Here is a 23,956-nt window from a genome sequence, read left to right on the forward strand (position 1 = left end):
AGCGAGGAAGAGAATCGCAAGGAAAAAAAGACACGCCAGGGTTTTTATATTACGACGAGATCTACTACCTACCTATTTTCTACAGTGAACGCGTCGTTTCCCTACGTTAGCTCGTAGACAGTTATTGTTAGTTACTGTTAGCAAACGGAACCTCTCTGTAAAGTTCGCATCTGTGGATCTTACAGAGTTACTACGGGTGCGTACGACCTCTCGACCGTGCATCTTCCTTTCCTCCCGCTTTCGTTACTCTCACAGAGATACTCCATTCTCATTGTCATTGTCACCCACACAGTCCATTCAATAGTACGTACGTAGCCAGCCCCCATGGACTTTTCGTCGATTCCTCGTGCCTTGGAATCTCTCCAACGCCGTCAGCCTCCGCTCGACGAGGAGACGGTGTTGCGTCCCACACGAGCCCTCGTAGCGAACCCGTCCGCGGACGTCTTTTTATCCTCCATTACGTCACTCGTCTCGTCTACATCGTCTCGTTGGGAACCACTCGCGGTGGGTCTTTACGTGGCGACGGAAGCCCTCACGCAGCACGGAAAAGCCCTCGCCGCGTCGTCGTCGTCGTCGTCAACCCCCGACGCGGCACCGTCCGTGTATCTGGAAGGTCCACGGGTCCCATCCACCCGCGACGAAGGAACACCTCTGGAATCGGTCGTACCCGTCCTCGACACAAACCAGGCTTTGGTCCTTTGTCAGACCCTTCACGACGTCGCTTTGCGACATTTGGAACACGACGAGCCCCGGGTCCGTACTCTCGTCGCCAAGGCCGTGGGAGCCTACGCCAAACTTACCGTCGAACTCGATGATGCACTCCCGCACAATCGTCAAGCTCTCCACGATCGACTCGTGCAATCCATTCGAACACATATTCAACAAGGTAGAGACGAACAACCTGATCCACAAAACGATCCACACACCAACACTCCCGACGATGGGGACGATGATGGGGACCGATCCCCAAAGTACAGTAAATCCTCCACGGGAGCTCTGGACGACACCACGGGATGGCGTGCCTTGGAAACCAATTGGCAGTGTCTCGCTTCCTTGATTCGGGCACTCGGTCCGGCTTACGTCGTACACTTTGGGGTCCCCCAAACCGTTCTGGACGATTGTCAGTACAGTTGTATCGAGCACGTCAATCGCCACGTCCGGGCGGCCGGGATTTCCGTGCTGGAACAGTGGCTTTACGCGGCAGCAGCCGGAAGCCCTGTGCAACAGGCCCTCTTGACGGAGTCCGACGGAGTTCTGCGCAAAACCTGCCGGGTTGTACTCAAACACGGGCTCGCCGACAATTGGTCACAAGTCCGGATGGCCGCCAGTGTCCTCTGTCGCGTTTTGTTCACCACCCTACAGGCTCTACAGGCACCAGCGGACGATTTGTATCCCGTACTCCTACCCCGCATGTGTTTGAATCGATTCTATCTCGCGCAAGGGGTCAAGCTCTACAGTCACGAAACGTGGAAACTCGTCTTTGTCGATTCCGGCGTGTCCCTGGTGGCCGCTAACTTGCCCGCCGTTTGCCGTTACTACGTTCAAATGTGCGACGCCGATAATCACGTCGTCCGGGAAGCCGCTTGCCAGGCCGTCGCCGAACTGGCCATCCGCCTCGGGTCGGATCCGAACCATCACGACGAGCTCCTGCCACACATGGACCTACTGCTGCAGGCCTTGCTTATGTGTTTCCACGACGAGTCCTGGCCCGTGCGTGACGAAGCCTGTTTGGCGTGCGGCCTCCTCTGCAAAGCGTATCCCGAGTCCTGTCGTCCCGAACTCGGTAAACTTTGGGAACGCTGGACGGGACAGCTCACGGACCAGATTTGGTCCGTCCGCGAAGACGCCGCGGTAGCCTTGGGCGACGCCCTCGAAGCCTATGGTGCCGACTTCCTACAGGAACTCCTAGCCCTCGTTGACAAGCTTCTTCCGTCGGCTCGCAGCCAATCCGCCATGACGCCGACCGAATACAAGGCCCGCCAAAACGACGCCGCTGCTCACACCGACTCGCAATTGTACAGTTGCGGGAGTTTGGCGCCGAAGCTGCGCAAGGGCGGTGCCGGCCGCATCGGGTGTTCCTCGTGCGACGTTAATCGCGAAAAATCGCCCTGGGAAGCGACAGACGGCTGCGTCTACCTGATTCGCGAACTCGTGGTGCGGTGTGCCTCGCCGGAGAGTCCGACACCCCTTGCGGACGAAATCCTGCTTCCCATGCTCCGGGAACTAGCTGACGTGTGTCGGGTACAGCACTTTCCGCAATCGGACGATTTGCGCACCACGTTGTGGAGAAATCTTCCTGGAATGGCGGAAGCGCTCGGCAAACAGCGTTTCAAGCGGTTGTACCTGGACGTCTTCCAGAATTTGTTGTTCTCGAGTTTGGATGCGCGGTCGTCCTCGCAATTGTCACAGCACGCGGCGGGACAGTGTGCGGAAGAACTGGCCGACCTGGTAGGCCGGACTATTTTCCGGGCACGTTTGGAAGATGACCAGCGGGATACTTTGGATCGCGTTTTGCGCGAACGCGCTGCCATACCGGCGGGGCCGGCAGACGGGGCCGTCTTTTCGCCCTTTGGACCGCCCGGATTGCTCGATCACATTCACAAGGGTACGGTGCATCCGGGTGTGGCGGGGATGACGCGAGGAACGGCGCCGTGAAAAGAAAATAGGTCATACAGATGTTGACTTGGAAAAGCCGCCTACCGTCTTTAGGAATACAGTACGCACGACGTACATATAGATTGTTACTGTACAAATATTTTCTAGTTTTACATTACAAGTCACCCTTGTTGTCCTACTGTCGCAAATACAGCAAACCCCCAATTGCCGCCGCCACAACGATTGGAACTCCCAGCAAAATTGCTTTCGAAGCATTCTTCGAAGGCGTCGGGGCAGCACTGCTTCCGAATCCTTGCATGCGTTGCTTGCCAGTAACTGTTGGTTTCGGTTTCCGAGGTGGCAATAGCGTCGGCTCCGTTATTCCTTCGACACGGGCTTGCAACCGACAACGATATAGCTCGGCCACATCGTTGTCATACTTGTCGCGGACACTGGTATCCGCGTCCACCGGTACGCCGTGCTCTTGCAAATACGTTCGACAGCGATCGTTTCCTCCCAATCTCATATACTGTAGTTGCTGGTCGGTCCAAGCATCCATATGGACTGATCGCACAAAGGAAATGTGCGTACCTAGGCCCCTGTTATGGACAAAAAATGATAGATTTTTCAATACAATGACAAATTTTTCTGTGAGCCAACGTCTCGGCGCGAGCTCTATCTTCTCTGATGATGTAGATAGGTAAGAAGCTACCGGAGACTTACCTATGTTTACCACTACAATCGGTGCAAAACAAGATTCCGAGCTTCGGTGATCCCCAGTTCGGGTTGACCGCCCCACAGTCAGCACACACACTATTTCCGGGCATGCTGAGCAGCTCGGCATAGTCAGCCGTCTTCATTTCGTACACCGTGTTGCTGGCTGTGTTCAGTTCTTTCTCATAAATTGCCATCGTTTTCACGCAATGGAGGCTTGTCAACCTCGAACTTGATCGAATTGAAGCGACTCGTGGCGGTTCAGAGGGCGTTGTCGAGCGACGTTGAGCGAAGACTTCTCTACCTGTGAAGAAAACAGAGGAAAGTCAAGTACTAGTTGGATTGCTTCGACGCATACGATAGAGTGTCAAGCAATAATCCTGCGATGCGATTTGTGTGGGATTTTTCGAATCATTTATTCTACCGGCTTTGTCTACAGTAGTTGGTTTAATATCCACTACTTTGAAATTCCGAGTTCCCTACCTTTCACAATCGGCAAAATTCGAACGGAGCGATTTTCTGTTGTATGGTCAATAGGAATCCAACCACAAGGATTATGTCTCGCAATCATGTAACAAATGTCATCTTGACCTTATTTAAATATGTTATATGTATGGAAAAGGCCTCAGCAATGTTGAGGTGTTTTTCATGCAAGACGACGAAATGGGAGCTATCCAATCTAGTGGGAACCGATGAGGGTCAACGCGACAACCGAATATATCACGACAGTCATTGACGGAGATGTTTTCTGATAATCTTCACTTCATAGATCTTGGACTGTACGCCAAGTATTGACTGTGAGCGCTTATAGCTAATTTTGTTCTGTGCTGAGGTGTAGTAGAGAAGGAAAAATCTGAAAAGAATCGCTGAGCAGAAGGTTTAACATTGCATATAGTGGCTGCGCAAAGGAGGTACCCCAGGTGGACAAGGTTGAGCCAGGTAGCAAGCAGACTAACATTAGAAATTCTTAAAATCTCGATCGAGTAGCTGCCATTATCTCATGTCCATAAGTAGGTTGGATATATTGAGGAAACTTCTGAAGGGCCAAAGTAAAATTGTCCGAGCATCCGACGGGATAGACGTGGCGGCTAAGATGACTCAGGCATCAGAACCTATAGAAAAACAGCATATCAGTGAACAATAAGTCATATTCGGTATAACTCATAGTGGCGGTTTGTTGATCTACAATGTGACTGTGATCGGCAAATCAACCCAACGTTAATAGCCGGGACCGATTTCATTTTCGAATTCATCCGCATTCTCAGTCCTGCATGATATAAAATATCGGCACCTCGATTGAAAAGACCCATAAGAAAATGTTGAAAATGGATTACTATGGCCAAAATGATCATAGATCTGAATCAATCTATCCATCCAACGACAGACTCCAATATGCTTCGAGATCCCATAATATCGACCTACATTGTGAATTTGACAGCTTTCCAGCAGATATACTAAGAGGATTTTTAAAAAACGAGAAGCACCTGATGAGTTTGGCTTTTACTTCAGAAATCTCAGTCTTGGTATTGTGACTGAAGACCAGTTCAAAATCCTTTCAGATTATTTGACTTTTGTTCTTAATAAAGGCTCAGAAAGCCTACTTAACGAAAGTGGCTGACTTGGCAGTTAGAAGGCGAGCAACATACCTGCGAAGATGCTCGGTGAATTGCACCTACCCTGAGTGAGCTCGGTTGGTAAGCACACAAATTCTCCGACAGAATACAATCGATTGACTCCAGCAATGGCTAGCCACAGCATTCAGACTCGCACTGATGCCTACAAATGTGTTATTGCACTCAACAATATCGGAGTATCGCTAATGGAACGTGGAGCATATCTACAGGCCGCGCAAACCTTTAAGGAGGCCGTGGTTGCTCTGCAATTGGCGATGCGAGTGGGCCTTCCTCTAGACTTCGACGAACAACACGCCGTCAGCTTGGCCGCAATTCATGAATCTGTCCGTTCCGCTTACCAACGAGTCGCAAAATCCGTGCTTTCGTCTGTCGCTACAAGAACCGAATGCTTGCATGCCCCCGAAGTTTCGGTCAGATCAATTTCCAACGATGAATGGGATCCTATCGTAATGAAGTCGATTCTCGCTGACTCCGAGCATTCTTTTTTTTCGAATCCCCTGTGCATTCGCATTGAACCCTCCACATGCGGATTCGAGCAAGAGTTAGGCGACTGCGAGCTCAATGCAGCTATCTTATTGCAAAATTTTGGTGTCGCTCAAATGTGCTTGCTAGCGACAACATCAATACGAGAAAAAACTTGCCGGTATCAGAGTGGCGCCATGAAACTCTTTCGAATCGCCCATACGATCCTTTTGCAACACCGTGGTGTCATCGAGCACAACGAGAATGATCAGTTGCACACCACTTTAATGATTACGTCCGCTACAACGCTCAATAGCCTCGGCCAACTGCTCTTGCTCGGAAACCGCGAAGAAGAAGCCTCACAAGTTTCGGCCAATCTGGCAGCTTTGGTGGATTCCGTGACGGAAACCGAAAACCTTCTGGGCCACGAATACTATTTAAAAACCAGCCGCTCGGCAGCTGCAGCATAGTAGATATGGGATAAAAATAGTTCAATTTTCTAGCAGGCTTGCGCATTTGCTAGCGACACACACGTTACGTAGATTTGATTCACAGACCTGCCTTGACTGTGAAATAGCGTTTCTGTATTTCATAGTCAGGCCCTGTCGGCCAATCGGTGAAAAGAGTTTTCATATATTTTTCAAGGAAACAGAACATCTGATGTAGGACAGTCCGCTCGAATGCTGTCATTTCCTTCTTATCTATACCGTTTCGTGCGTCAGATTCTCTGTATATTGAATTTCATACGAAGCAGACTGTTCGCTGTGGTGCATCCGATTTTATCAGAGGATTGGATGACCCACAAGTACCTATTTGAAGACATATTTAATTGATTGTGAAACAAATGTTTCTGATAATGAAACCATGTGTTCTGATTACTTATTGTTGCATAACGAATCCGTCAAGGATCGAACGGCTTTTTCAACCACGCGCGAGTGACGCACGATCCCATACACGCGACTGTTTCGTTTCGTGAAGAGTCTGTCATCGACCGCAGCAAAACCAGTGACTCACTGTCTTGCCAACGGATTGGTCGGCGTGAGCTGGGTTTGAAGTCCGCAGGATCGGCACCCGTTGCTCGGCTCTCGTGATCGCGCGTCCTTCCCTTCTTTGGCGTGTGGCGTGTCCTTTCCTCGTCGAATGCCGTACGAGAGAGGAGTAGCCAGTCAGAAAAGGACTCAAGCTTGGTGTTCTGTATCCCCAATTTTCCTCTCCTGCGTGTGTTGTACATTTCATCGCTTTGTGAGATCCAAATATCGACTCACTCTTTTCAGGATCAGCTACAAGCCATTAACCTTCTGTAGCTTGTAGCTACCCCCTTGATATTCGTATTCAAGGCTAAAAAGTATGAAATTTCTCCATTCTGCTCTGATAGTTTTGACATCGGCTTCGGCGTCGTCTGCGTTTACCGCTACCAATGTTCCGCTGAAAAGACCTACCGTCTACAATAAAAGCAGTTTTTCTGCTTATCGCAGTACGGCTCTTCGGTCAGCGGTTGCCCCGAAGATTTCATCCGTCAATGGAAAGCAGCAGGTTCCACAACAAACAGAATCAGCAAAAAAAATGTGGCTTATGATTGCGATGAAGACGCCAACTGCGTCATCGTCGACGCATGCGACGACGAACAATGCCGAACTTCGCTCGACGTTCGCATTCACGGAAAATGGTATGATCTCTCCGGCTGGCGCAAGGCTCACCCTGCTGGAGCCCACTGGATTGACTGGTACGATGGCCGCGATGCTACCGAAGTTATGGATGCCTTTCATTCCGAAAAAGGACGCGCTATGTACAAGCGCTTGCCTGCCAGCTCTACTGAAAGTGTCGCCATGTTGGAAACTACTATTGCTCCTGACAGTTCCACACAAATTGCTTTTCGCCAACTACGAGACGATCTGGAAAAGGAGGGTTGGTGGAAACGTGACATGGTGCACGAATTTACGCAGCTTGGTATTTGGGCCTCGCTCGTGGTCGGTGCCGCCGTAACTGCACATTCAGCCCCTCCACTTGCTACTTTTTTGTTGGGACTTTCAATGACGGCAGCCGGTTGGTTGGGCCACGATTTCATTCACGGCGTTGACTCGTTCACCGATCGCCTCCGGAATTTTGCCGGTGTTGCCGCTGGTCTCGGGCCTACCTGGTGGTCCGACAAGCACAACAAGCATCACGCTTTGACCAATGAACAAGGCGTAGATGAGGATATTGCTACGGATCCTTTCTTATTCACGTGGGCGCCGGATCCTAAGGATGATTCACCCTTGCGCAAAATCCAGCACTTGATTTTCTGGGTTCCATTCTCGGCACTTTTTGCGCTGTGGCGTGTCGATACCATGCAGGTAGTAATTGAAGCCGTCGAAAACAAGCGTGTCGGGGCAAAAGGTGAACTGTATGGACTTTTACTGCACTATGCTGTGTTGTTTACTGTCTTTCCGGTCACTGTCTGGCTTCCCGCGATCTTTTTGAGCGGACTGATGTCAGCCTTGATCGTCACGCCCACGCACCAATCCGAAGAAATGTTTGAAACTTATCAGCCAGATTGGGTCACGGCGCAGTTCCAATCGACCCGCAACGCAGTAACCACCAATCCTTTTTCCGAATGGCTCTGGGGCGGCATGCAGTACCAACTCGAACACCATTTGTTTCCTTCTATGCCACGCAATCGCTATCCGGCACTGCGCGAACGCCTAATTCAGTTTGCCGCGGACAATAAGATTCCCGGTGGCTACCGAGAAAGCGGCGAGTTTGAAATTCTACGCATGAATTGGAATCTTTACAAGTCGGTGGCGGAAGCAGATGCGGTCCCTGGTGCACCTCCTACTCGTGGTCGTCTAGGACAGCAAGGTGCAATTCGCGAAACAAACAGTCCGGCTGCTCAGCAAGAAAAGGCGAAGATCGACCAGACGGTAGCAAAGGGGAATGGCCCGGCGTTGGAATCTGTGTAGAATGCTTATACTTCCATTTTATGCCGTTTTATGAACACGTCTTTTTGATAATACTGGTCTATAAGCCACAACACCATACAACTTTATGCAGTTCGCGCAATGCAGTGCATCCACTAGGTAAAAAAAGTGATCGTTCATCGTTGTATGTAGACTGGGCTTCATTGTTTGAAAAAACTCTCTGGATGGTGTTTATTGTAGAAACTGGCAGAGCTGAAATCTGAAAGATTGCGAACTCGCCCGAGACACAACGGGATCAACAGGAACAAGAAGTAATAGGCTGAGGAAGCTAGACGATTCCCTGAGTCTTCTTTTCCCGCCCAGAGGCTCGTCGTTGCGCATTCCATCGAGCACAACCTGAAAAATCAGATTGTCCTGAAGAAAAAAAAAGAAAAATGAGGCAAAAAAGGTGAGCAGACGCCGTAGTCAGGCGCCTTACCATTGGGCCAACAGGTCAGGATGTACAGGGCAATGAAACCTGCCCGGGATTCGAACCCGGAATCTCCTGATAACTGAGTCTGCTCAAGCGAGCTCGGCTCTGATGTAATGTAGCATTTTTGGATTATATAAATTCATAATAAAGATTCACAATCTTTTGACTTTAAAAACTCAAATATATCTCTCTTCTCTGACGTCGTTCCCAAACGAAAGCGAGACATATCAGAGCATCTGCTATATCATAAGTATTCATGTTTTCCTTATACGAACGAGCCTGGCTACGAAGTAATCCACGTATGCTTTTCGTGACGCCGCTACGACCTCCGACGTCGGCATGCCCATATCAGGATTTCACCGCCAGTGTATTGCGAACCATTTTGGTGTGACGACGGCGATCTATGGAAGATCCCCGCGCCAACGAATCTTGGAAGCTGGCGTGAGCGAGGGTGAGGAAGAACGCAGACGAGACAAAAGACATGCGTGTTCCGTTCACTTGCGGTTCGCACAAAAACACAAATCTTCCATTCGAAAGACGAACAACGAGCCTCCCGAATATCCTACGGTTGGTTGCTTAATAACATTGCTTTGACAACTCAAGATGCCTTCTTTCGATCCCATTCGTGTAAGTAAAGTACCACGTACACAAGCATGATGTTTGAAACTGAAGCGGCTCTAGTTCGAGCGGCGCGGTTGAATCGGAATCGCTAACTCGCGTTTTCGATGACGACGACGGCCAGTCTACTTATTCTTTGTGCTACTGTAGGATCTCTCTGCATGTTCTCTCACTGTGAATTTGCGTTCCTTCAGGCAAAAATGGAAGCCGGAGGCTGTGCTCCATCGGCGATTGCCGCCTTCGAGTCGACCTATGGTAGTCTCGTCTCGGGTGATTCCGGAATGATTTTGGAAGACTCTATTGCGCCCGTCCCCCAGCTGGACAAGACCGCGGAGCTGGATATTGCACCCAACGCCACCCTTCTTGCCGAGACGGTAGTTCTCAAACTCAATGGTGGACTCGGCACGGGTATGGGTCTGGACAAGGCCAAGTCCCTGTTGCCAGTCAAGGGGGACGACACCTTTTTGGATTTGACCGCCAAACAAGTCATTCAAATGCGTAAGGAATACGGTTTGAACGTCAAGTTTATGCTCATGAATTCGTTTTCTACTTCCGACGATACCTTGAGCTTTTTGAGTTCCAAATACCCTGATCTTGCTTCCGAGGAAGGTTTAGAAATGATGCAAAATAAGGTCCCCAAGTTGAACGCGGAGACTCTCGAGGTATGAATTTGGTAGTCGAATGGATACAGGTGACCACTCTCATCGGGTTGACTTCTGACGCCATTTCTTTGCTTCTTTGGATTAGCCGGCATCTTGTGAATCCGATCCGGAAAATGAGTGGTGTCCGCCGGGACACGGTGACTTGTACGCGGCCTTGGTTGGCTCTGGTCGTCTTGATGCCCTGCTCAAGGAAGGGTTCAAATATATGTTTGTCTCCAATTCGGACAACCTTGGTGCTAGCCTGGACCTTGAAATTCTGACTTACTTTGCCGAGAAGAATGTACCCTTCTTGATGGAGTGCTGCGAACGTACAGAAAACGACAAAAAGGGAGGGCACTTGGCCGTCCGCAAATCCGATGGACAACTTATTCTTCGGGAATCTGCTATGTGCGCTGAAGAGGATGAAGATGCATTCAGTGATATCAGCAAGCACCGCTTTTTCAACACCAACAATTTGTGGGTTCGTCTCGATAAACTCAAGGAGATCATCGACCGCAATGGCGGCTTTATTCCTCTGCCCATGATCAAAAACAAAAAGACGGTCGACCCCAAGGACGACTCGTCGACCCCGGTACTGCAGTTGGAAACCGCTATGGGTGCCGCTATTGAATGTTTCGAAGGCGCCAGCGCGGTGGTTGTTCCTCGCACACGCTTTGCGCCCGTCAAAAAGTGCAGCGATCTGCTCTTGCTGCGCTCCGATGCATACTTGCTCGTGGACCACAAGCCGGTACTCAATCCAGCCTGCAACGGGAGCGCGCCCGTGATCAATCTCGACAGCAAACTATACAAGCTGGTCGGCGCCTTGGAAGAAGCAACCCAGGACGGCATTCCGTCCCTCGTCAAGTGCGACAAATTGACTATCAAGGGTTTGGTCCGGATGTCGAAAAAGACCAAGTTTGTGGGTGATGTCAAGATTGTCAACTCGAGCGCCGAATCTAAGTTTGTGCCCACCGGTGAAGTAACAGGGGAACACGATCTGACGTCTAATGCTGGTCTTGGCAAGCTAAAGCCCACCTCTGTTTCAACAGCACCAATTGCGGGACAAAAGCCTGGTACTTCAGGACTCCGGAAGAAGGTTGCCGAATTCAAGAAGGAAAACTACCTTAACAATTTTGTACAAGCTGCTTTTGACGCCATCAAGGCCAGTGGTACGGACATATCGAAGGGGTCCTTGGTAATTGGTGGTGATGGTCGCTACTTCAACCCTGAAGCAATCCAAATACTTATTCAGATGGGTGTTGCTAACGGCGTCAGACGTTTCTGGATTGGACAGGACGGCCTCTTGTCGACACCCGCCGTTTCTGCGATCATTCGGGAAGGCGGCCCGCGTTGGCAAAAGGCATTTGGAGCCTTTATTTTGACGGCTAGTCACAATCCCGGTGGCCCAACGGAAGATTTTGGTATCAAGTACAACTGCGAACATGGTGAGCCCGCTCCGGAGAGGATGACGGATGAAATTTACGCCAACACAACGACGATTAAGTCCTACAAGATTTGTAAGGAATTCCCCAACATTGACATTGGCGCTGCGGGCCACTCCAAGATCATGTCTGACGACGGCAGCGCCGAAGTCAATATTGAAGTAATTGATTCCACCGAAGCTCACGTCAAGTTGTTGAAATCTATTTTTGATTTCTCGGCCATCAGAGGGCTGTTGGATCGCCCCGACTTTTCCATGGTCTACGACGCCATGCACGGTGTCAACGGGCCGTACGTAAAAAAAGTATTCTGCGATATTCTGGGGCAGGACCTCTCCGTCACACTGAACTGTGTCCCCAAGGACGACTTCAACGGAGGCCATGCCGACCCCAACCTCACGTACGCCAAAGAGCTTGTTGCCGTCATGGGGCTTAATCGCAAGGGCGAAAAGATCGATATGGGCGGACGTCCTATTCCCAGCTTTGGTGCGGCCGCCGACGGCGACGGAGACCGCAACATGATTCTGGGCACACAGTTTTTTGTCAGTCCGTCCGATTCCTTGGCAGTCATTGTTGCCAACGCCGACACCATTCCATTCTTCCGCACGCAAGGTGGACTCAAGGGCGTCGCGCGGTCCATGCCAACGTCCGGCGCCGTCGATCTCGTCGCCAAGGACCTGAACTACAGTTTGTTTGAAACACCTACGGGATGGAAATACTTCGGGAACCTGATGGATTCCAAAGAGCTTTTTGACGGTGCCGAATACACTCCGTTTATTTGTGGGGAAGAATCGTTCGGCACAGGCTCCGATCACATTCGCGAAAAGGACGGACTTTGGGCCGTGCTGGCTTGGCTCAGCATTTTGGCGCACGCCAATACTAACAGCCTAAGTGACACACTGGTGACCGTGGAAGACATTGTCAAGGCTCATTGGGCAAAGTACGGACGCAACTACTACAGCCGCTGGGATTTCGAGAACATGAATGCGACCAAGGCGAACGCCATGATGGACAAGATGCGGGCGGAAACAGACGCGAACACGGGCAAGACGGTGGGCAAGTACTCGATCGAAAAGTCCGACGACTTTGTGTACGTGGATCCCGTGGACGGCTCGGTGGCCAAGAAGCAGGGGATGCGGTTCCTAATGACGGATGGCTCGCGGATTATTTTCCGTTTGAGTGGCACGGCGGGCAGTGGCGCCACGGTCCGCATGTACATCGAACAGTACGAACCGACGAAGATTGACATGGTGGCTTCAGAGGCTTTGGCAGATTTGATTCGAGTCGCACTGGATTTATCTGACCTCAAGGGATTCCTCGGAACTGAAGAACCAACCGTAATTACGTAACTGATGTTCGAGCTCTGGCAACACGTCCTGCTAGGTCTCAGTGTGGCTAACTAAACGAGCCAGCCAGAACAGTTTCCTCCGTCTGATATATGAATGATGTGACTCGCTCAGGAATCGATTCGTAATTGTCGAGTAGAGCAACTTAATAGTGCAACAACGATAGCCCTAGTGCAAAATCCTCGTCTCGTTTCGATGGGTTCATGCATCCTAATGCAAGCTGAATATTTCGTTGTCTATCCGAGTAATACAAAGAGAAAATTCGGTATTTGGGATGAGCAGGGGTGAAATTTTCGCTATTTGGGAAAAATCACACTGTTTCTAAGTGTTTTTATTTTCGCGGGAAATACTTTCTAAGTAATCTTTTTAGGTAAGAAAAACCCCTTATTCTATGTTAGATCACAAGGATTGTTTTCATGTGGTCATCCCTTCACATTCACAGTTAGTTGCTTCCAATGGTGAGGACTTCGGGATGGCATTGACCCATGCAAACGATTACTAACTTCCAACCAACAAAAGTCAGAACTAGGGTAACGTTGTCGTCTGTATGTCGTCCCAAATCTAACTCTATATTATTTCAGGATAGGGTTCTTTAATCTTGTTTGTCGATTTCGAGTCACTTGTATGTCGTCATGAATCCAACGGACACTCGTGCCTGTTTTTTCCGCGCCGAGTCACTAGCACGCCACGGGACAACCGCGTGATCGGGTACCATGGACTCGTACCGAAAGGAAGCCGGGATAACGCCTTTTGCCTAGTAGGTCAAGTGTATCCTGTCGGTCGACCACAAGGTTTGTCTACAACCAAAAGTACCTTGGTCGGTGACACGTTTTGTCGAAAGCAAGACGTGGGTGGGTGCCGTTCAGTGAAGAGGGCGTGATCGATTTTTTCGGCTGTTGCTGCTGCAACGGTGTCTTCTGTAAGGAAAGTCGTTGATCTAGACTGCAAGGCACGGGACGTACCGCATCCCGTTCGGCGTGGTCGTTGACAATGTCGCCAGAAATACCGGACGAGTCGAGGGAAGCAAACGGTTCCGTCAACGGGAAGATTCGGACTCCAGCGGGGGTAGTGTCGCGACGGCAGGCGGAGGCGTTGTCGCAAGCGTCCCAGGTTGTAGATTCTTTACACGGCGGAGAGTCCTATCTCGACGGCTTTAATCTGCTGGGTGTTGTAGCCAATCCCCGTGGTCTGCATCCTACGACTGCTCCGTCTTTGCAGACTCCGTCTCGCAATCAATCGACGAACGCCTCATCGTCTACGGCAACCACCTCTACGGATGTATTTTCAGGTACCTATCATTCCATCGAAATGACCATGACCTCGGTTACGGAACAGATTACACACTTGAATGCCGTGCTGGAAGATTGGAGTCGCTTCATTCTGGAACAGGACAATACGGATTACGACAAGGCTATCCCGGATGCGCAACTACTCGAACTCCCAGCCTATTTGGGCAACATGGACTTGCAAAGCCTACAGACTCATCTCGAACGGTCCGGAGCATTGGCCCACGCGTTTCGATCCCGACAACAGCAACACCCTACAACGCGATATTCTTCCGCAAACAGCAGCCGTGCGAGTTCCCCTGTATCGAGTGCCAGTGATGCGGACCACATACCAGAAATCTTTTACTCGGCCGAGTTCGATTTGACCGACCCGGAAACCTTTGGACGACTGTTGCTCACAAGGAAAGACCGTATGGTGCCGCCGTCCACGCCACCCGACCAGCGTACCGGAGGTCTACACGAATACACCCCGGTCTCGTCCTGGTTTCCTCTCGAACCTCCGGAAGCATTTTCCCTCGCCCTCGACAAGGTCGAACTTTCGTTGCTACAGCAGGTCCGGACCAAGTCGGGGGCCTTTTTTGAAGAATCACTCCGCTTTGCTCAGCTCCAACAACATATTCAGAATTTACTCGCACAAACACAGAGCTTACAGAATGTCACAACCTCCATTGAACGTGACGGTCTTTCGCCTTTGGTCGAGGTTCCTCGCTTCGACGACCAACGACAATCCCTGCAAACGCTGGATGTAGTCTTGGAAGCTGCCTGTGAGTTGTACGAAGTAAAATCGAGTATCGGTGGATATCTTGCGGCCCGGGATGATCTGCACGCTACTTTACAAATTCAACTCGCCCGACGGCTACTAAATACACCCTTGTCCGTGGACGGTGCCGGTAATGTTGCGCTAATTCAACTGACTGCTTTGGAAAACGTCTCGTCCCAGCTGGATCAGTACGAAATGCTAGTGACTTCAAATCTTCAGGATGAACTTGTGGAGTTCTTCTTAGAATGGAATGTGAATGCATCACCGGCCTCGCCTAACGCTTTCTATACAAACGCGGCGCTAGAAGATAGGAACAATCGAGTCCGTGAGCTGGTGCACGTGTTGACCCAATCCTCCGGTTTACCTTCTACTCTGGAAACTTACCGCAACCGCGTTTTGGAGACCACAAGATTGACCGTTCGGACAGTCGTGAGTGAGTGCTGCGCTGGAGAAGTCAACGCCAACATTGCCAACCTTTCTCTGGAGCGGTTTTTGGAGTGCCTCGATCTCATGATCGAGCAGCTCGTGGTGGTCTTGTCGAATACGGCGGCGGTGGATGAATTTTGCGTGCAAAATGATATTCTGTTCACATCTAATGATGCACAAAATCCCGAGATGGAAAGTGACAACACGAATGGAGAGGCTGCTGTCGAGAATGGAGACCATGAAGACACGGAAGCCTTATCTACACCGATAGGTGGTGTTGTTGTGGCGGCTGCCGAGCTCTCGTGTAAGTCCATCGCGGAGCTACTACGCTTGCGGAAAGATGCACACTCGCTTGTTAGTCTCGAAGAAATGAAGCGGATTTGGGATGTATGCTTTGGTTTTGTATCACAAACGGAATCCATGACAAGCGGTCACAAAGCTGCGACCTTGAGGAGTACACTAATGGCTCAGGCAAAGGCTTTTATCGAACGAAAACACGAACGCAACATGTCGTCTCTGGTGGCTGCCTTGGATGCTGAGCAATGGACGCAGTGCCAGGTTAGTCCAGAGCGACAAGGCGTTTTGACGAGGCTATGTGCTGGGCGATCCGTGCTGCTACGCACGCGTTCTACGGACATTTTAAACACGGTTTTGGGTGAAAATGAGCCCGAAGCGCAAGTGGAGGGTTCTGGCTACAAGGTAGTCTGGTCCTGTCTGCTACTGGTCGAAATGTTTACCCAGAATATCGCCGCTAGCTCGCACTTTACGTTTTTGGCTTCGAATTTAGTTGCCAAAACAACCGAGCTTCTACGCTTGTTCAACTCGAGAACGACCACGCTCGTGTTGGGAGCTGGTGCGATTCATTCGGCTGCTCGACTCAAATCCATCAATGCCAAGCACCTCTCGCTAGTGACCCAGTGCTTGGGAATGATTCTAGCATTGCTACCGCATGTAAGAGCCGCATTTATGGCCCAGATGCCCACCAAGCAACATGTATTGCTCAACAGTTTGGACCAAATCAAATCAGAATACAGTGATCACAACGAAAAGGTCCTTAACAAATTTGTCACGATTATTGGTAGCATTGTGGAACGTATTTTGGCACCCAAGATTGGCGGTACGGACTTCGATAAACGCGCCACCGTATTCCCTATTCCGGAAGACGGCATTGTTCCGTGTTGTGCCTTTTTAGACGGTATCTTTATCAATACACGTAAAATGCACCAAGTGCTGAGTGCCTCGTTGCCATCCGATCACCTGCAGGATGTTTTTTCAAGAATTTTTGCATTTCTTGATCAAAAAATTCCAGTTTTTTGGATTGCCGCATCAGAATCACAGTCACAGTCGTTTGTTTTGCCGCTCACTGAGGATGGCAAGCGACGCATGCTATTTGAAGTGCAAACGACGATGCAAAATCTGAACGCTTTGAATGGGGTCCAACCTTGGGATTTTACTGCAATGAATGTGCTGGAACGGCGCTTGGAATACTTTCTCTCGGCTTCAAACAATGAAGCAAGCAACGTACAAATATCTCCATCTGGAACGCTAACAGAGGCCACACTTGGGACTGACGATTTTGATGACAGCAGGCAGTCCGGTTCCACCGATGAGTCAACTCAAGGAGTGTCTCCCGTAGCTAAGCCGAAATTAGCCACGGAAACAGAAAAACCAGCAGAACCTTCCTTAACATCGATGATTACAGCACAAATAGCAGAAAGTGACGATGTGGGAGCTCCGAAAGCTGATCATCCGTTGTTTGATGGGCCATCCCCTATGGAAACTGATTGCGAAGCAGAGAAGACACACGAAACGGGTTTGAACGAGGCGGAAACGACTATAGGGATGCCGACGGGGCAAGATGCTGACGACGGGCAGGCCTTAACCGATAGCCCCGGGTCCCGTAGCGATACGGAAGTAGAGGACGACGAGCCTCTCTTTAGTAAATCGACAGACGACCAAGACGGGCACGAGGCCGGTGCGACCAATGCTGGTGAATACCCCTCGGACATAGCGACACTGAAACTGTAAAGTTAAGCGATTACAATCTGATGCTTGTCCCTGGGTTGCACACAGTTTGAGTCAAAATGGAGTTTACTTCGTACGTTGCCATAGCCACATTGAGACCAGAACGGGCTCGCTGCTGTCGTTTACGGCAAACGCTCATGATTGCTCGTAGCCGCAGCCGGCACCAAAGAAATTACGCCGTGTGTCATTTGCCTTTGCTGAAACGCGACCAATTCAGCTTCCTGCTCTGTTATCCTTTTTTCCAATGCCTCTTTAGCTTGCTGGGCTTGCTCCCCACGGTTTAAAGTGGGAAACGCTCGTTCATTCATCAGAATTTCGGCGCCATGCATAGGAATTCCGAAATAAGCCAAGTCTCGGTCGTCTTCGTCCATGGCCGTAGGAAACGCAGACTCGGATGTTTGCCAATGTAAAGTTTGAAGGTCCCAGTCTAAGCCAAATGCGCGAGCGCACAATGCTTTTAGACGGCCTACTGACATGCCGCTAGGTAGACGACGAATCAATGGTTCCATTGTACAGGAGCTAGCAGCCATGCTGCGAATTGTCACGTTCAAAACTGTGTCTGCTAGACTCAACGATCCGTTGGTGCTGTTTGAAGAGGACCACGCCCCCGCTTGGTATTTCGTACGCAAACGATCTAATTGTGGATGCTCGCTTGAATCAATGACAACCACTTCTCTATCGTTCGAAAACGTTCCAGTAGGGTGCTGATTGACACGAAGTGATTGTTGCTGCTGTTGCCGTAGTATAACCGACACATACCGTCTTTCTGCTTCAACTCGTTCTTTTTCTGAAACGTTGGACGCGTTGACCATATTCAGCTGTGGAAAACGTGCAATCAGCATACTCCGTGAAGATTCCGGACCGAGTTTGTTAGTCAAAGGGCATGATCGAAGACGCAAACTCTTGAGAAGCGGGAAAGTATTCAATGCTTCCAGACTTCTCCAGGAATCAATTTCAGTTCCGGCAAGCTGCAAATGACGTAGTTTTCCCAGACCACTATCTTCACAACATAGTAATTTGATTGGGTTGTCATCTAGCAAGAGTCGCTCGAGACTTGATATCCTCATTAGTGAAGCAGTTTGATCAGAAACTAGTTGACAGTCAGACAGATCCAAAACCTGTAGATTGGAAAAGGCACTTGCCAAGGCGTCCTTGTGTGACTGATTCAAATCAACCAGGCGGCACTGTGCCACCGATAGCTCTCGTAAATTGGGCAAAGCCTCACCTACTCGCAGTAATGTTTGCACTGACGAAATGTTGGTTTGGTGCAAATTTATCTGCATCACATTATCGTGTCTTGACAACATATCTGGTGGTAGATCGTTCAATCGATTGCAAGTCAAACTAAGGGATTGTAAATTCGAGAAAATATGCAGCACATCCCGCACAGGTTCCCAGGACGCCAGCAGATTTCCGGCCAAGTCCATTTCCAACAGCTGCGTTGCCGTAGCACTCCACGAATTGATGGCACCCGAGTCGATTCGTAGCACATTCCTGATAGCCATACGCCGTAAACCAATCGAGTGCAGGTCTTCAATTTGTTGGTACTGTCGAATCTTCATTTCTCCCAGAAACTCAATAGGCTTGTCCCTTCCCGAAGCCGTCTTTGCCACATGCGGCAGCACGTTGTCCGGAGCGACCCTCTCGGCACTCGCCATTTCGACATAGCGAGTTTGCAGCAGATGCGGCGTCAACGTTTCTCCCAAGTACAATTTCGAGAGTCTTATGAAGCTCGCACCCGTCGCGTGATCGCAGGCGAACAGTCGTACCAATCGAGATGTTTGTCTACACACAACACTGCCGTCGTGTTTGCCTCGAGTTGGATCGTCCCAGATAATCCCGGCGTATTGCTCATTGGAGTTCTTGGCACTTGGAACCGATCCGACGTACACGATGGTCCCTGTAAAGCCTTCTGCATCCTGCATTCGTGTCGTGCCGATATCAATCATCTTGGACAATCTTTACGATTTTTCTCTACGATTAGAAGAGTGAAGTATGCTTTGTCTTTCTTCAATCTTCGTGCACAGCCGGATCATGTGGCTTTTTTTTCTTGTTGCTTTGCCTTCCATGTTTGACCAAACAAATCGGGATTCAATTCGTGGGAACATTCAAGATTTGAATGTAAATTTCAGTTACGACACAAAACACAAAGGAGATACGTCGGTTTATCTGTCGGTAATTTTGCTCTCCGTAGAATTTCACATCTCTATTCGTCATTGAAGAAAAGTCTTGAAACTCTTGAGGTTAGATGGTGCTAGTAAGCCTGATGGTTATACATTGGTGCATACATACGGACGACATAGTGTTCTGCTACAAGGCTGAAAGCTTACAGGGTGGAACTTTGGGTCGTGAGCTGTCCACGGCACGATCTTGGGTCAGACTGCAATTTAGTCGTTTTGGCTACCCCTCCTAACCTAAGAGTCGCCACAGGCTGTCAGAATTGTGAAACTGCTATAAAAGTAGTTGTACTTCCTTCTGTAGGGACAGCCTCTTCTGTACAGAATTTCATAGGCAAACTTGTGGGGTGGAGAAACGAAGACTTTTGCTGAAGTAATACAAACCTCCAAAAGTGTAAGCCGCCTCCACAGCTGGGTTTCGTGTATCAGACGTGGAGGGGGTATTTTGTTCGACGAGCTTCCTTTCTATGGTCCCAGCAGCAAAGCTAACGCAAACGACTTTCCTTTAACAATTACGGTAGAAATCACTTTTTGTTGACGATTGCTTCTTCACTCTCTGTCGTAGACTTGTAATTCCTACCAAGGCATGGTAGTCTGCTTCGAGCGATCCCCTCGATTCTGAAAAAAAGCGGATCCCTGCTGCGCCAAGATGCTGTTAACCCGACGCCGATCAACAAAGCCTTGATTCCAGCCGCCCCCGTCTCCCGAGAAAAACCCTTCCGACATCATACGGCGCCGACGTCGCACTTGGACCATGTGCTGACGATCCTCTGGTTCTAACAGCGATTCGTTGTGTACAACATATCGCAGTTTCTTTTCCAAGTTCTTCGCCGTTTCTGTCTTGATGGGAGAAACGGACAAAAGCTCATCACTTGCAATGATGTCGCCGGGCTCCTCACCAATAAGTGCACGAAACATGATTTTGCCGAAATCAACCAATACCAATGTTCCGAGGTTGAAAAGAAGAATCCAAACCACATTTAACCCCGACAACTCACTCCCGTACATTGCAATGAATGCACTACCGGCACAAGTGCCCAACACTGAAATAATCAAAAATATGGAAGGTGTCGAGTACAGCATGGATCCGGGGGCACGCACCGAGAAAATCATAAGTTCCGTAACCAGGGTCAAATGAAACCAAATAAAACCTCGCGTTTCCGACGAACACGCTCTATTGAGTGCAATTGGCCCGTCCAAATCTTTAGCATGATCCATGATGAAGATAAAAGAAAGACCCAACGCAGTCTGGCAAATGCCGTAGTAGAGAGACATTAGCACCAACTTGCTGGCTCGAGGAAGCTGTGGTTTCGTTGTGGCGGACGCATTGTCGTATGCCACAGGAATCATAGAAATATCATTCAACAATGCCAATATGATGACCAACAATGAGTCAACTGCGCAGCCCGACGCAAATATGATGATGGAGAGAGTCAGGACCATGATAATCGACGCTGCTACGCGATAAATCACGTATCCTTTAATGCGTAGAAAGATACGGCGGGACTCCAGAACCGCACCATAAATCGGACTGAGACCGGGCTCGGTAAGAATGAGGTCTGCCGCATTCTTGGCGGCGTCGGTGGCTCCTTCAACGGCAATTCCCACCTGAGCGGCCGAGAGGGCTGGAGCATCGTTAACACCCTAGACGATACGGTGACCAAAATTGGTTTCAAATGAGTAAGATGAAACGACCACATCCTGGCAACACCAACATCATCACTTACATCCCCAGTCATGCCTGTCACAATCCCGTATTCGTTGCGGAGAATCATGACAACCTCACGTTTGTCACTCGGTAGAACTGCCGCGAAGCCGTCCGCCTCCCATACAAGTCGTTTCTTATCCTGACTAGATGCATGACGAATCTCTTCTCCGGTTCGAATGTCCGTTCCCAGACCGATCAAACGAGCGGTCTCTTTTCCCACTGTAGTCAAAATGCAGCGGTGTCAAAAGAGAAAGCCCGAAGGGGAACTACTAGCATACCGGTCCTTTCGAAAGAGATACATACCATTCTGATGATCGCCCGTGATCATTTTGATCGAAATGTTGGCGTGATGGAGCGATTCAATTGTCGCCCGGGTATCTTCCCGTGGAGGATCCAACATTGGTACGAGTCCGGCAAATTTCCAGACCGGATTCTTCATTGTCCGAGCGTTACCGAAACAGACGCCAATCCCGATCGTCTTGTACCCCGCCTTGCTCAAACCCGTATCGACGTTTCCCACGCGATCGAGAAAGTCCCGATCGGCCGCCCGGTTGACCTGCCATTGAAGTTCGTGATCGTCCTCGCCTCCAGCTTGGGTATTGACAATTTTGGCCGGCAAGCCCTTGGCAATCGTGATGGTTTCGTTGCCGTGTCCGACAAAGGCCACCACGCGTTTCACGGTGGGGTTGAACCCGATGATTTCGGTTTGCACGTAATCGTCTTTTTCGTTGGCTTTGGCCGACTGTAAAAAGGCGGCAACCACGGCTCGATCAATCGGATCGTCTTTTTTGTCGGGATTGGAACACAGGTAGGCGTACAACAGGACTTGCTCCGTGGTAAAGCCCTCGGCCGCAAAGACTTGTTCCGGAATCACGGACATGTTGGCCGTGGTGAGTGTCCCTGTTTTGTCACTGGAGTATTCCCAGCAAATAATAAACCGAAACGTGAGTATTGAACGTGCTGTTATTACATATATACACTTGCATACACACATACACACACGCCAACGTACCTGCACAACATGGACATGGAGGCAATATCTTGTAGAGCGGGAATGGACGTGACAATGGCGTGATGTTCCTTGGCGAGGAAGGAGGCTCCCAGAGCCAGGTTTACCTGTACGACCAGGGGCAGGGCGACGGGGATGGACGCAATGAGGATGGACAAGGCGTCCAGAATCGTTTCCTTGACGTTGTCGTCAAAGCCATCGTAGACGATTCCCTTGACGAGTAGGACGGCGAGTACGACAATGAGTGAACCGGCAATGAGCATCTGAACGACCTTCATAATTTTTTGCTGAAAGACGGAAACGATCCGCACGGACTTGTCCTGTAGAATGTCTACCTGCGCTTGTCCAATTTCGGTGGCCGTACCGATACGGAGGACTTGTCCGTAGCATTCACCGGCCGTGACGGTGGTTCCGGACAAGAGTGTCCGTCCGTGTTCGGCACTGGGATACTTGCGGGGCAAAGGTTCGCCGGTGAGTGCGGCGGTATCGAGCTGGACAACGTCACCGGAAATCCAGAGAACGTCGGCGGGGACAATGGTCCCGCCCACTAAAAAGACAATATCACCCGGGACGAGCTGCTTGACGAGAAGGCTGGCTGTGAGGCCGTCCCGGCGGACGGCGATTTCGGAATCTAAACTGGCGCTGACGGCTTGTAGACTCTTCTTGGCGTGGTACTCTTCCCGGAATCCGAGACAGCCGTTGACGAGTAGAATGCCTAGAATGATCCCGAAATCGATGTAATCTTGGACGGCGAGGGAGACGATGGCGGCGAGTTCAATGAGAAAGGGCAAGAATCCGACGAATTGTCGGACGAAGAGTAGATAGAGGGGTGTGTCGGGGACGGGTATTTCGTTGGGACCGTAGCGAGCCAAGGCTTGGGCGACTTGTTCCGAGGTTAATCCGGATGTGGGATCCGTCGGTACCCAGTCATATTCACCTTCCGTGGGCTGTTGGGGGATCGTGCTCGTCGTGGGGTGGGTACCGCCCCCAATGGCGGCGGTTTCGGTGAGACGGCCTCCTTCTTCCAGATCCGGCATGATGATTTGTGTGAGTATTGGAGTGTGTATGTATGAGTGTATCAATCAATCAATGATTGTGTACTGCAACTGCTTGCTCCTGGGCAGACACCGTGACAAACATCCCATTGCTTTCTACCAAACCAGCAGGCACACCAGCGCCATTGCTATTCCTATGATATATATAATTATATAATGTTTAATTATATCGTATGTTGTTACTTGTACTTGTACGGCCGGAACCTCGAATAGGAAATCAACAGTGTCACATTCGTCCGGATTGTGTGAACCAGTGGGAATGCGCACCGCGTTCGGGGACGGAACCGGTGGAGACGAACCCTTGTTCGAGAATACTTCCGGGGATGAGAATCGGTCATTCTGGAATCGACCACCACCACCACACCCACGAGCCAAATGACCCTGACAGTGAGTAAAACGTGTCGCAGCTTGTGGGTAGAAAGAAACCCGGGTTCGATGCGGAGTGCGACTCCGTCGTGTGGTCATCCTCCCCGAGGCACAGTACGCGTACGCGGAGCACGGCCTGTGCGAACGGGGGGGGGGGGAAAACGTGGCGGGGGGTGCGCGTTCCGCGCGTCGGGGGGAGACAAACAGTCGTTTGGTTCGAGTACGGAACTCGAGAGCGAGAGGAATGAAATATGCCTGTTTCGTCTCGGGTGTAACACGGCAGTGTGTGTGGGAATAGTCGTACCTACACGAGTACCGACCGATGG

The 23,956-nt window shown here is 50.2% G+C and overlaps 7 protein-coding genes across 7 annotated transcripts; 5 read left to right on the top strand and 2 right to left on the bottom strand.

Annotated features, from left to right (window-relative positions):
• Positions 1 to 233: 233 nt before the first annotated feature.
• PHATRDRAFT_50441 (predicted protein) lies at positions 234 to 2,655 on the top strand (the record flags this gene model as incomplete). The annotated part of the gene is made up of 1 exon (XM_002185336.1): positions 234 to 2,655. Exon 1 carries the CDS (start codon positions 325 to 327, stop codon positions 2,653 to 2,655), a length of 2,331 nt encoding a protein of 776 aa, XP_002185372.1. The 5' UTR covers positions 234 to 324.
• A 91-nt stretch (positions 2,656 to 2,746) lies between these two features.
• On the bottom strand, positions 2,747 to 3,694 carry PHATRDRAFT_50442 (predicted protein). The gene is made up of 2 exons (XM_002185388.1): positions 3,319 to 3,694; positions 2,747 to 3,194 (listed from the first exon to the last, which is right to left on the bottom strand). The coding sequence occupies exons 1-2, from the start codon at positions 3,504 to 3,506 to the stop codon at positions 2,792 to 2,794; spliced, it is 591 nt and encodes a 196-aa protein (XP_002185424.1). The 5' UTR covers positions 3,507 to 3,694; the 3' UTR covers positions 2,747 to 2,791.
• Positions 3,695 to 5,050: 1,356 nt separating this feature from the next.
• PHATRDRAFT_41403 (predicted protein) lies at positions 5,051 to 5,875 on the top strand (the record flags this gene model as incomplete). Its single annotated transcript, XM_002185337.1, has 1 exon — positions 5,051 to 5,875. The coding sequence occupies one exon, from the start codon at positions 5,051 to 5,053 to the stop codon at positions 5,873 to 5,875; it is 825 nt and encodes a 274-aa protein (XP_002185373.1).
• A 766-nt stretch (positions 5,876 to 6,641) lies between these two features.
• On the top strand, positions 6,642 to 8,344 carry PHATRDRAFT_50443 (predicted protein; the record flags this gene model as incomplete). The annotated part of the gene is made up of 2 exons (XM_002185338.1): positions 6,642 to 6,824; positions 6,863 to 8,344. The coding sequence occupies exons 1-2, from the start codon at positions 6,753 to 6,755 to the stop codon at positions 8,342 to 8,344; spliced, it is 1,554 nt and encodes a 517-aa protein (XP_002185374.1). The 5' UTR covers positions 6,642 to 6,752.
• Positions 8,345 to 9,303: 959 nt separating this feature from the next.
• On the top strand, positions 9,304 to 13,186 carry UGP/PGM (UDP-Glucose-Pyrophosphorylase/Phosphoglucomutase). The gene is made up of 3 exons (XM_002185339.1): positions 9,304 to 9,401; positions 9,587 to 10,054; positions 10,140 to 13,186. The coding sequence occupies exons 1-3, from the start codon at positions 9,378 to 9,380 to the stop codon at positions 12,819 to 12,821; spliced, it is 3,174 nt and encodes a 1,057-aa protein (XP_002185375.1). The 5' UTR covers positions 9,304 to 9,377; the 3' UTR covers positions 12,822 to 13,186.
• Positions 13,187 to 13,808: 622 nt separating this feature from the next.
• On the top strand, positions 13,809 to 17,625 carry PHATRDRAFT_50446 (predicted protein; the record flags this gene model as incomplete). Its single annotated transcript, XM_002185340.1, has 2 exons — positions 13,809 to 15,594; positions 15,631 to 17,625. The coding sequence occupies 2 exons, from the start codon at positions 13,809 to 13,811 to the stop codon at positions 17,316 to 17,318; spliced, it is 3,474 nt and encodes a 1,157-aa protein (XP_002185376.1). The 3' UTR covers positions 17,319 to 17,625.
• A 2,354-nt stretch (positions 17,626 to 19,979) lies between these two features.
• Positions 19,980 to 23,246, bottom strand: ATPase2-3A (P3A, P type ATPase; the record flags this gene model as incomplete). The annotated part of the gene is made up of 4 exons (XM_002185389.1): positions 19,980 to 21,136; positions 21,220 to 21,419; positions 21,504 to 22,111; positions 22,213 to 23,246. The coding sequence occupies 4 exons, from the start codon at positions 23,244 to 23,246 to the stop codon at positions 20,069 to 20,071; spliced, it is 2,910 nt and encodes a 969-aa protein (XP_002185425.1). The 3' UTR covers positions 19,980 to 20,068.
• Positions 23,247 to 23,956: the final 710 nt, after the last annotated feature.

Source organism: Phaeodactylum tricornutum, chromosome 30 (assembly GCF_000150955.2).
Source record: "Phaeodactylum tricornutum CCAP 1055/1 chromosome 30, whole genome shotgun sequence".
Lineage (NCBI taxonomy): Eukaryota > Bacillariophyta > Bacillariophyceae > Surirellales > Neidiaceae > Phaeodactylum > Phaeodactylum tricornutum.